This window comes from Bos mutus, chromosome X (genome assembly GCF_027580195.1).
Source record: "Bos mutus isolate GX-2022 chromosome X, NWIPB_WYAK_1.1, whole genome shotgun sequence".
Lineage (NCBI taxonomy): Eukaryota > Metazoa > Chordata > Mammalia > Artiodactyla > Bovidae > Bos > Bos mutus.
Genome location: NC_091646.1, coordinates 115323023 through 115335285, shown reverse-complemented (window position 1 = coordinate 115335285; position 12263 = coordinate 115323023). Strand labels below are relative to the sequence as shown.

Genomic DNA, 12263 nt, shown 5'->3' with positions numbered 1-12263 from the left:
CACACAGGGACTCATGACCTTCAACAGGTCTTTCCTTGTTCTTGCTTTGACCAGTCTTCTCATTTGATATTGTACCCAAGGTCACCTTGCCATAGACGAGAACTTTTCAAGATAGCAGCAATTGGGACTTGCAGCCACAAGAGCACTCTAGTGAAAATTCAGAAAGATCATCAGCTTTCACCAAAGAAGGCTAGGGAAGGGAAGAAAAAGGATGCACTTAAGGAAAAAGAAAAAGACCCAAAACATCTGGCTTAGGTTAGAGGACAAGGGTCCATGCATAGGTTAATTTTGTGAAAAAGTCATTCAGAGGAGCTTGGACCAGCCTGCCGCTTTCTGAAATGGAAAGCCCAATACCCAAGCAACTCAACACCCAGCAGTTGGATCATTTTTCATTTCAGGCCAAACACTAGTGTCCTTTTATCCTACTGTCTGACTTATAAATGAAAGTCATCATTTGATTTGAGTAGTGTCAAAAGGGACAAAACTTGAATTTTCAGCACTTTATTATTATTCCAAACTGTGTAAACTGTAGGACACATTTGTCACTCACAAAAGACGAATCTTCTGAATTAAGAAACGTACATTCTGAGGAGTCATAAACCCGTGACACAAGGAGGTTGGCCTTTTCTTTCCTTTTCTTTTATGACCCCTGATCCTTTTCCCCCTGTTTCCTGAACCAGAAGTCAAGTGCTTAGCTCCTCTAAAAACAAACACCTCAAAACAGTTTTTAGTGATATCCTCCTTCAGATTAAAGTATAAATGATGTAACACCAGTGATCAGAACTATTTATAAGATACTTTTCTTGAATGTGTCATTTGATTCACACTGAAATTTCACCCCTCCAAAGCCCTTAGTGAATAAATCTTTTTGGATAACTGCATGCTTTTTTTTAAGTTGAATTTTTTAGTCACTTAAACATGACATTGAATAAGAAAACATTTAAGTTGAGTAAGAAACCTTCCCCTTTCTTGTGGACTCCTGGGCTACTGCATAATACTATGCACAGTGTAACTGATTCATAACCTTGGGTCATCAGCATGTAAAAATATTGATTACTATCCTGAGCTATAAAGTATGATGATGTCTTTAGGGCCTGCTGGCTCCTACAGTAAGTGGTCCTAGACTAGTTTTTAAGCTTCTACATCTGTTTTTCATAGTCTTTTTTTTTTTTTGGTTTGTTTTTAATTTCCAGGGTCTCCCGCATTGTAGACAGACGCTTAACCGTCTGAGCCACCAGGGAAGTCCAGAATTGATGTTAAGCTATCCATTTCCTTGTATTGCTGTAGAGTGGTGCTTTCCTATCTTCTAGCTTTGCATCTCGTGGATCTGATGACCATAAAGCCTAACCATTAACATTGTATACAATGTCAGAGTAAGTGGGAATTGAATGAGGGTCTATGCTGAGGTTAAAACACTAATCTCTAGAAGATGAGGTTTATGACATCTATTTTTGAAATTTGAATTAGCAGAAGTTAGTTTACTCTTTTGTTTTTAAACTCTTGACTCAGGACTTCTTTATTGCATGCTTGAAATATGCCCCAGTATGCAGTGGTTTTTTTTTTTACCTCCCAAAATATAACAGTTTCAATTACTTGCCACATATCTGTTTTTAAAAGGCAAAGGACATTTACTTCACTCCCCAAAATGTCATTTACTTTTCTGTCAAATGTCATTGAATTTTCAGTTTTGTTTAGAGGATATTGCTTTACAATGTTACAGTGGTCTCTGCCTTACACCATGGCAAATCAGTCATCAGTTCAGTTCAGTTGCGTCTGACTCTGCAGCCACATGGACTGCAACACGCCAGGCTTCCCTGTCCATCACCAATTCCTGGAACTCACTCAAACTCATGTCCATCGAGTCGGTGATGCCATCCAACCATCTCATCCTCTGTCGTCCCCTTCTCCTGCCTTCAATCTTTCCCAGTGTCAGGGTCTTTTCCAGTGAAAAAGACCCAGGGTTCTTCGCATCAGGTGGCCAGAGTATTGGAGCTTCAGTTTCAGCATCAATCCTTCCAATGAATATTCAGGTCTGATCTCCTTTAGGCTTGACTGGTTTGATCTCCTTGCTGTCCAAGGGACTCTCAAGAGTCTTCTCCAACACCACAGTTCAAAAGCATCAATTCTTCGGCACTCAGCTTTCTTTATGGTCCAATTCTCACATCCATATATGACTACTAGAAAAACCATAGCTTTAAGAATATTGGAGGGGGTTGCCATTTCCTTCTCCAGGGGATCTTCCCCACCCAAGGGATCAAACCTAGGTCTCCTGTGTTGCAGGCAGATTCTTTACCAACTGAGCCACCAGGGAAGCCTGACTAACACTTGACTAGTCAGACCTTTGTCGGTGAAGTAATGTCTCTGCTTTTTAATATGCTGTCTAGGTTGGTCATAGCTTTTCTTCCAGGGAGCAAGCATCTTTTAATTTCATGGCTGCAGTCACCATCTGCAGTGAGTTTGGAGCCCCCCAAAATAAACTCTGACACTGTTTCCACTGTTTCGCCATCTATTTCCCATGAAGTGGTGGGACCAGATGCCATGATCTCAGTTTTCTGAATGTTGAGCTTTAAGCCAACTTTTTCACTCTCCTCTTTCACTTTCATCTAGAGGCTCTTTAGTTCCTTTTCGGTTTCTGCCATAAGGGTGTTGTCATCTGCATGTCTGAGATTATTGATATTTCTCCCTGCAATCTTGATTCTAGCTTGTGTTTCATCCAGCCTGGCATTTCTCATGATGTACTCTGCATATAAGTTAAATAAGCAGGGTGACAATATACAGCCTTGACATACTCCTTTCCAAATTTTGACCCAGTCTGTTGTTCCATGTCCAGTTCTAACTGTTGCTTCTTGACCTACATACAGGTTTCTCAGGAGGCAGGTAAGGTGGTCTGGTATTCCCATCTCTTTCAGAATTTTCCAGTTTGTTGTGATCCACACAAAGGCTTTAGCATAGTCAATAAAGCAAAAATAGATGATTTTCTGGAATTCTCTTGCTTTTTCTATGATCCAACGGATGTTGGCAATTTGAATTCTGGTTCCTTTGCCTTTTCTAAATCCAGGTTGAACATATGGAAATTCTCGGTTCATGTAATGTTGAAGCCTAGCTTGGAGAATTTTCAGCATTTCTTTGCTATCATGTGAGATGAGTAATTATGCAGTAGTTTGAGAATTCTTTGGCATTGCCTTTCTCTGGGATTGGAATGGAAACTGACCTTTTCCAGTCCTGTGGCCACTGCTGAGTTTTCCAAATTTGTTGGCGTATTGAGTGCAGCACTTTAACAGCATCATCTTTTAGGATTTCAAATAGCTCAGCTGGAATTCCATCACCTCCACTAGCTTTGTTTGTAGTGATTTTTCCTAAGGCCCATTTGACTTCACACTCCAGAATGTCTGACTCTAGGTGAGTGATCACAGCATCGAGGTTATCTAGGTCATAAGATCATTTTTGTACAGTTCTTCTGTGTATTCTTGCCACCTCTTCTTAATATCTTCTGCTTCTATTAGGTCCATACCATTTCTGTCCTTTATTCAGCCCATCTTTGCATGAAATGTTCCCTTAGTATCTCTAATTTTCTTGAAGAGATCTCTAGTCTTTCCCCTTCTATTATGTTCCTCCATTTCTTTGCATTGATCACTTAAGAAAGCTTTCTTATTGCTCTTTGCTATTCTTTGGAACTCTGCATTCAGATGGATATATCTTTCCTTTTCTCCTTTGCCTTTCACTTCTCTTCTTTTCTCAGCTATTTGTAAGGCCTCCTCAGACAACCATTTTGTATTTTTGCATTTCCTCTTCTTGGTCTCTACCTTATATCATGGCAAATCAGTCATAATTATGTATATATATATATTCGCTCCCTCTTGAGCCTTCCCCCCACCCCCATCCCACTCCTCCAGGTTGTCACAGAGTGCCAGGCGGGGCTCCCTGAGTTATGTAGCAGCTTCCCACTAGTTATCTGTTATACACATGATAGTGTATATATGTTGATGCTATTTTCTAAATTTATCCTAGCCTCTCCTTCCCCTGCTTTATCCACAAGTCTGTTCTCTGCATCTGGGTCTCTAATTCTTCTCTGTAAAGAGCTTACTCTGTTGATTTTTAGCTGAGTTCACATTAGTACATTTTGACAGCAAATAGGGAGTAATTAAGACTTTCATAGAAATCATTTGGCCATATTTATCTTATCACAAGTGTGGCGGGAGGTTCTTCTGCTGGTTTCTCTGGCATGATTGTGTCAGAAGACATCAGCAATAGGAGGGCTCTCTGGAAGTATTACAGCACCCTAATGATGTATGGGGTCTCAAAGAGTCGGACACTACTGAGCAACTGAATTGAACTGAACTGAACTGAACTGAATGATGTATAGAAAATCTCCCTAACGATGTATAGAAAAGTGTTTCTTTCCCTGCATCCACACTAATATTGGATTTAATAATTTTTTTGCAGTTTCAGGGATGAAAAACCTCATCTTAATTCTAAACAAAAACAGTAGGATCCTTTTGGAAAGAAATTTGCTTGAGCAGATGTCCCTGGGATGTTTCTTTAAGGTTCCATTTAATGCAGCACTTCTGGGGCTTATTTTATACTAATAGTAATAAATGTTGAAAGTAATAAAATGTTCCTTTTGGATTTGCATGAATAATTTTCCATTCTCAAAATTAAAATTTTAGTAGGAAGTTATAAGCCCTATACTAAGCCAAGCTATTTATATAGTTTGTCATAAAGATGTTTCTAATTAAAGAAAAATCTTAAATTCTCCTTTATTTGAGTAGGTTATCATTTTAGTGGTTGGGACGTATCCTTGAGTTTTGATTGCCACCAAGCATCTTAAAGAATGAGCATTTCCCTATTGCATATTGCACAGAAAATATTTCTGGAATTTATCTTTAGAATTAAGGACATTATCCATTTGGCCAGAATGTCAGGTCCAAACCATTCCTAGTCAGATAGTCAAAAATAAATCTATTTATTGTTTGTTGCTTTGTTTCTTGCCTTTAGGATCCTGAGAGAAGCCACTTTGTCCTAATTGCTGGGGAGCCATTAAAAGAACCAGTTGTCCAGCATGGTAAGCCTCAAATGATGGCTGTTTTCTTGGTTGGTTTTCATTTCTTTGAAAGCAGAGTACATCTATAGTATCACTGGGAAGAACAGCTTGATTTTTGTCCTCTCTCTGTCTACAAAGTTGAGGATTTTGTTTCATTTCTCTATTGTCAAAGGAAAATATACACATGGTATTTATTTCTATATTCACGCTCTCTTTCTTTTTAAGAAACATTTCTTGAGTATCCATCATGTGTAGGACATGGAGGTTTGAACCTTGTGGGGATCAAAAACAGTATTTTTTTTATGTTGTGTCAAGAGAGTTTCAACTTAAAAGATTTTATGGTCTACTGGGGAGTTGAATATCATTTTTATCTTTACCGAAAATTGATTTCTCTGTTTTTCTTTTTGGCTATACCACACAGCTTGTGGGATCTTAGTTCCCAGTGACTGAACCTGGGTCCATGGCAGTGAACATGCTGAGAGTCCTAACCACTGGACCACCAGGGAATTCCCATAACAGTATTTCAATATTGTCCTTACAGTTTATTGTCTTATTAGTGAAAAATAAGAATGTCTTAGGAATATTTCTTTGGAAGTTTCTAAAATATTTGAATCAATCTTAGTTAATTGGGGGAAAAAAAAAACCCAAATATAGAGAATTCCCTGGTGCCAGCGGTTAGGACTCTGCACTTTCACTGCTAAGGACCTGCGTTCAACCCCTGATCGGGGAACTAAAATATCACCATGGCCAAGCCCTACAGCGTGGCCAAATGAATAAATAAATAAAAACCAACCAAACCAAATAAATAAATAAAGACATAAGAAGATAAACAACAAGGGCTTACTGTATAGCACAGGAAACTATAGTCAATATTCTATAATAGACCATGATGGAAAGAATGTAAAAAAGAATATATGTGTGTGTATGTATATGCATCACTGAATCACTTTGTTATACAGCAGAAATTAACACAAAATTGTAAATAAACTATAATACAACAAAACAAATAGAGATAACTGTGGTATAGTAGAAATAGGACTGTACTTGGAGGCAGAAAATCCTGAAATAGGTACTCATAATAGTCACTTCAGTTCTTTGTCTTGACTTCTTCAAAATGTTGTTGTTTGATTAAATGAGGAACATCTAAAAGTACCTAGAACTCAATCTATTATTTAGATAAATGCCACAAAGCATAGTGTACATCCACTTACCTAATTATTAAATTTAACATGCATTAAAATCCCATTACGTTACCTTGCCTTGGCTAATGATACACATAGTGATTTCAGAAAAAAAAAAAAAAAAAGACCCAACTGGTCATAAATTTAAAGAAAACTGATTATTTTTAAAATATTCATTTTTGTTCTATTAGTAATTTAAGAGGCAAGCATTTAATTTTACCCCACTTAGCCCATAGCATTTGACCTGGATTTTGCAGGCTTCTGATTTCCACTCCAAAAGTTCATGGTTCTCATTTTCTTTTATCTTGATTGAACAGCCCTGAAATAGTTTGTTTTTCTGGAAGAAGCCTGCAGACAAATTGAGTAGGATCACCATCTTTATTAATAGCAGCTAGAATTTAGGTGGGAAAAGAATGTGTGGGATGGAAAGCTTCTAAGTTAAGCAATGTCCCCTGCATCAGTGATGAAAACCAAGAATCCAGCTACAATAGGGGACAGGCCAGAGGAGTGGGACCGCCTGTAGCCACCCTCCATTCACCTCCCATGAGTCCTCTCCGAGGCTTGGGACTGGGGAATACTGGGTGTGCTGGCACGCACAGACTTAGATTAACCAACGGCATAGAGATGGCCCCCGAAATCCCAGTTAGTGAGAGGCAAAGCATTCTACTTGTTTATTTTCTGTTACCTTTTTCAAACCCAGAATATTTCCTTTTACCTGGGCATGTTTGAAGACCACCACAACCATCTCTTGACTATTTGGGAACCAGTACTAGTTGATGAGGAAAACAGAACCCAGATGTTCCACTTCTTTACATAACAAGTACTTGGGTAGCACTATCTGCTAAGAGGTGTGTTGGCCACATAGCTGGATTCACACTCAAGCTGTTCAATTCTAGCCCCCGAGCCTTCTGCCTCTCCCTGTGCCTGGTTGCCCCTTCTCTGTCCTGTGGCTTCTGTGACAGAAAGTAATTGTTAGTGGTGGAGCTGGGATTTGAACCCTAGTCTCCTAAACCCTTGTCTTGTGCGTCTCCTCTATAGGAAGTTTCTCCATAATGAGAAATTAAACTCGCACCATTTTTATTACAGTAGAGGGAGGGAGTTCAAAGACTTAATCAGAGGAGAGATGAACTGTGTAGGTTAAAAGAGGTTTGATAGGATTATACATAACTAGCAAATAGTTTTCTTGTTCATAACCCTTACATGTATTAAAAAACATGCTTTCTGGGGGGTATAGTGTACAACATGGTGACTATAGTCAATAACACTGTAGTGCATATTTGGAAGTTGCTAAGAGAATAGATCTTAAAAGTTCTCATCACAAGAAAAAAATTCTGTTATGTGTGCTAATAGATAATAACTAGACTTATTGTGATCATTTCCCAATGTATGCAAATACCAAAAAATTATGTTGTACTGGAAACTTATATAATGCTGTATGTGTGTTATACCTGAATTTCAGAAAAATAAATTAATGTAGTTATATACTATTCCCGCCCCACCAAAAGGGCTTCCCAATTGGCACTAGTGGTAAAGAACTCGCCTGCTAATGCAGAAGATGTAAGAGATGTGGATTTGATCCCTGAGTTGGGAAGATCCCCTGGAGGAGGGCATGGCAACCCACTCCAGTATCCTTGCCTGGAGAATTCCATGGACAGAGGAGCCTGGGGGGCTACAGTCCATGGGGCTGTAAGGAGTCGGATACGACTGAGTGACTTAGTGTGCACACATTCCCCGCCACCAGACCCACCCAAAAAAAGACAAACAAAAACATGCACTTTCTGGTTTCAGTTTTCTTTTTAAGGATTTGAGATGAGCTTCCTTACCTTGGCTTTGGAGGGCTCACGCTTCCAGTGATTACCTTGTTTCTCAAAGTGTGGCCCTTGAACCAGCAGCATCAGCATCACTGGAGAGAGAGAAATGCAGTCTCAGACCTCACTCCAGACCTTCTGGTTCAGAATCTGCATTTTAATAAGATTCCCAGGTGATTCACATGCACATTATGATTTGAGAAGCACAGCAGAATACCCCAGAGAAGTGTCAAAATGGAAGCCCAGAAGTGTACTGTTTGTACAGAAAAGGAATTGGGGGAGGAGAGAGGTGCTTCACAAGTCCCATCTCTAGCAAAACTGTGATGTGCAGAAAGTCACTCCTTGGCCCAGTACCTGCTCTCATTTTCTGAGTTCCATTTGCCTTTCTTTTCTGTATCCTTTAAAAAGTTGATTTTTCCAGGATGCCCTCTAGAATTTATTATTTATTTTGCATATGCGGGCTCTCTCATTTTTCCTACCTGGTATAGTCCACATCTCCAGATGAAATTTCTCTCATGAGCCCCAGAACCCTGTTTCCAACAATGTACTGAGCACCTCTGCCAGGAAGCTATCTGACTGTCTCCAGTGCCTTCATGCCAGAATATCCAGAACTGAGCTTGCCCTACCCACAGCTTCCTATGTCTCGTGTCTCAGATATCCTTAAACAATTCCACCATCAACTCAGCCTCCCAAGCCAGACATCTTCTCTACCCTGATGCCAAAGGTGTCTTCTCCGAACTGCACATCAGATCACAGTGCTGTCTGCTTAACTCTTCAGTGATTCCCGATCACCTGTGGAATTATGTCCAACATCTTCCGAGAGATCGAGTTCAAACCCAGAGTGGTCTGGCCCCTTCCTCCGTATCAGATCCTGAGCCCTTGGTTTCGCGCTTCGAGCCTTCCTTCCAGCGCTGTGCTCCACTGTCACTGCCTCCCGCATGCTAGTCCCGAAAACGCCTTTGCCCCATGTCTGCCTGTTTAGACATCACTGTGTTTATGAATTCCGTCCTGGGCTCCTCCTCCTCTCCTTTCTGTGTTAATTCTTTGAATTTTCCATACTTTTGTCATTCTGTTCATCACACTCTTTTGTAATAATTTGTTTTCATATCTGTGTGATAGATTTGAGGTCCTTGAGGGGAGAGCATCTGTCATTCAGCTTTATGTCTCTAGCTCCCAGCGCCATGTTCATTATTCAATAAGTGTGCAATAAATGCTGGATAGATAAGTCATTAAATGAATGAATTTAGATGCCTGCTACCTGTTTTCCCTTTCTCTTGCCATCCTGTACCTTGCAGTCTCTCAAAAGGCCTCAATATCATCAAGGCATGTGATATTGAATCTTCCTTCTCAAGTGCTAAACCAAAGTGAATCCCAAATCTGTGCTGATATGCTAACAGTAATTAAGCAGTTTGACTGTGTTATTCCCTCTAAGTTATGTTTTAATCTGGGTCTCTCAGAGAAAAGCCTCTTAGACGAAGCACGTTGTAAAAGGCTCCTGATGAAATGTCTGCATGCTAGGGCAAGAGATATACTGAATGGACAAATCTGTCAACTGCTTTCAAGACACTGCCAAAGCCATATAAGAGCTGGCCCTGTTTATCCAACAGATGTTGGAGGTGACACAGTCTAAGACAATACCCTTTTGCTCCTACAGTATGTGAAGAGAGGGAAAGAGACATTTTGCCTCTTGGCTGATGAGAAGAGGACTTCTACACCTTTAGCAAAAGCCAAGTTCAAACCTAGGAATTAGACAAATTGTGACCCATGGGCCAAATCTGTCCACTACATGTTTTTGTAGATAAAGTTTTATTGGAACACACCATCCCTAGTCACTTGTATACTGTCTATGACTGCTTTTGTGCTTCAACAGAAGAGTTGAGTGGTTGAAACAGACATGGTTTGACCCACAAAATCGAAAATATATACTATCTGGCCTAAGTGTACTGACCCCTGGAGAATCCAAAATGTGATGTCTTCTTGACTTGAAAATTTTGTAATTTAGTGTCTGTCAGGTGCTACTAATTTTAAGAAACGACTTGGACCCCTCACATAAGGACACGGACTCATATACTGTGCAGATACCAACACCGTGACGAGATTTGCCAATTTTTAAAAATCAGTTCAGTTCTTGATATCAGTCAATTCAATTCTATACAACTGACAACAACAATAAATCTTAAAACTTCTCTTCACAAGAAAAAAAATTCTGTAACTATGGATGGTGACAGATGTTAAGTAACCTAATGTAGCAATCATTTCCCAATATATACAAATAATCAAATTGTTATGCTGTACACCTGAAACTAATATAATGTGGTGTGTCCATTATACTTCCACAAAAAAGATAAAGAGGATAAAGAGAAGTAACAACTACAAAAATAGTTACAATAGAACCAAACCTGAAAATGTTTCAAATAAAAACATTGTCATTGCTGATGACAGCCTGGAGTGGATGAGTGAGCTATAATTGCATTTGTTTATCTGAAGTTTGTTCATTATAATCATAAACAATCCTAGTTAAGAAACTTGTCCTACAGTCCTCAAGGATTGGGTGCTGTGAAAATAACCTTGTTCAGATATGCCTGAGTTTGTTTCAAATTAAGAAGTACAGAAGCACGTACCATTTTCACAGTAGAAAAAAAATGTTCTCGTCACCTGGAACTTTCTGAACGTCTCTTTTCTGCTCTAGGTCCGTTTGTGATGAACACAGATGAAGAGATTTCTCAGGCCATCCTTGATTTCAGAAATGCGAAAAACGGCTTTGAAAGAGCCAAAACCTGGAAATCAAAGATCGGAAACTAGTGACAAGCGTAAGGGCGCTCTGACTGCCTTCTAGAATGTTGCCCTTTGTGACACGCACCCATTTAGTGTATGCAGTTTCCAAGGCCGACTTCGCCAGTGTTTGTAAAGAATTCCACACTCAAGTGATAATATGTTTGGTTTTTTTTTTAAAATATAGCACTGTGTGTAAGATATTTCTTGGCCCAAGCAAATAAACCTAATTGTTGCTTCTCTAAAAATCGGTGGTCATCATTTCAACCTAAATTACTAAGCTTCTGTTAAAAAATTTTTATATATGTTTACCTTTCCACAGATGTGTGCCTATTTTGTCATCTTTGTGCCTGTGTGTTTTTTAAAGCATATTTGATTACTTTCTGTGTGTCTCACTGATATAGGTGTGTGAGCATCTGAGGTCTCTTTCTGCAGTGCAGTTTGCATGCCTATGTGCTGGGGTTGGTTTCATGTTACAGGTTATCTGCATTAAAGTAACAGCAGTTCTGAGCGCTTCAGTCAGTTTTCAAAACTGCCCCGCTATTGGTAGGGACACGACAGGATTACGGCCAAGACTTCCCTGCTTTTTCTGCCAAAATCTGTGTCAGATTTAAGACACATGCTCCTGCACGCTTCCATGAGGGTTGTGAAAAAAGTTTGAATCCACAATTGGGTCCCAGCCTTTTGTAGCTGCAAACATTGGTGGCCGCACCACCTCCTTATAAAACAACTTGAACCTGGGCATAGGGTGGAAAGATTTTTTATTTTTTTAATTTGCTGGACATGAAATGGATTTAGAGTGCTTTCTCATTTCAAGTAGAAGACATGTCCACTTCCTGATTATTTTTGGAGCATGAGAACATTTACAGTTTTTTTTTTCATCTCTCTCCCCCTTCCATAAGATTGCACAGAAACGCACCTTGACTAATTGATTTTGATCACAACTGATTACTTGTTTTTCCCTGTGAACTCTTGGGGTTTTGAACTTTCCTTCTGGAGAATGCCTTTTGAACCAGTTTGCTCTAGCTGCCTGATGTCAACTGCTTGGTGATCAGTGGATACTGAATACAGAATATTCAGAATGTACAGACAGTGGGCAGTGGTGAATATTTTCATGATGTCTTCTCTGCAGTTGGTGCAGGGCTCCAGTTATGAACGTGGACCAGTGAAGGTAGGTGAGCTCAATTTTTCATGCGATGCAGATGTCTAAGTTGGCTTATGCAGAGGATGCTTTCTTTGCCCCCACTATTTCTGAGATAATAGAAAAATGCAGAACACTACCAATAGTGGGTAGGCTATGTCCTGTACTTGTTAATGAGTATTCTGTTTCTTAAGCTTATTCAGATTCTTGCCATGAGTTTTTAAAAATGCTTAGGGTAGGAGGCTTTTGGAGATGTAATAGGACATGAATGGACATTCTGGAATCTTTCCAGATAGGAAAGTTTTCCCCTAACTCTATAT

The 12263-nt window shown here is 39.5% G+C and overlaps 2 protein-coding genes across 5 annotated transcripts in view; both read left to right on the top strand.

Annotated features, from left to right (window-relative positions):
- PIR (pirin) overlaps positions 1 to 11044 on the top strand; it is a 99456-nt gene extending 88412 nt beyond the window's left edge. For all 3 annotated transcript variants that reach the window (XM_070365767.1, XM_070365768.1, XM_005903113.2), the window contains 2 exons: positions 4996 to 5062; positions 10720 to 11044. In XM_070365767.1, coding sequence (XP_070221868.1) covers positions 4996 to 5062; positions 10720 to 10832 — 180 coding nt within the window. In that variant the 3' untranslated portion in view covers positions 10833 to 11044. The remainder of the gene's footprint in view (positions 1 to 4995; positions 5063 to 10719) is intronic.
- Positions 11045 to 11365: 321 nt separating this feature from the next.
- The window catches only part of VEGFD (vascular endothelial growth factor D), a 46316-nt gene continuing 45418 nt past the window's right edge, over positions 11366 to 12263 (top strand). Inside the window, exon 1 of one of the 2 annotated variants that reach the window (XM_070366229.1) lies at positions 11366 to 11973. In XM_070366229.1, coding sequence (XP_070222330.1) covers positions 11884 to 11973 — 90 coding nt within the window. In that variant the 5' untranslated portion in view covers positions 11366 to 11883. The remainder of the gene's footprint in view (positions 11974 to 12263) is intronic. The other variant, XM_005903114.3, reaches the window with a different exon arrangement.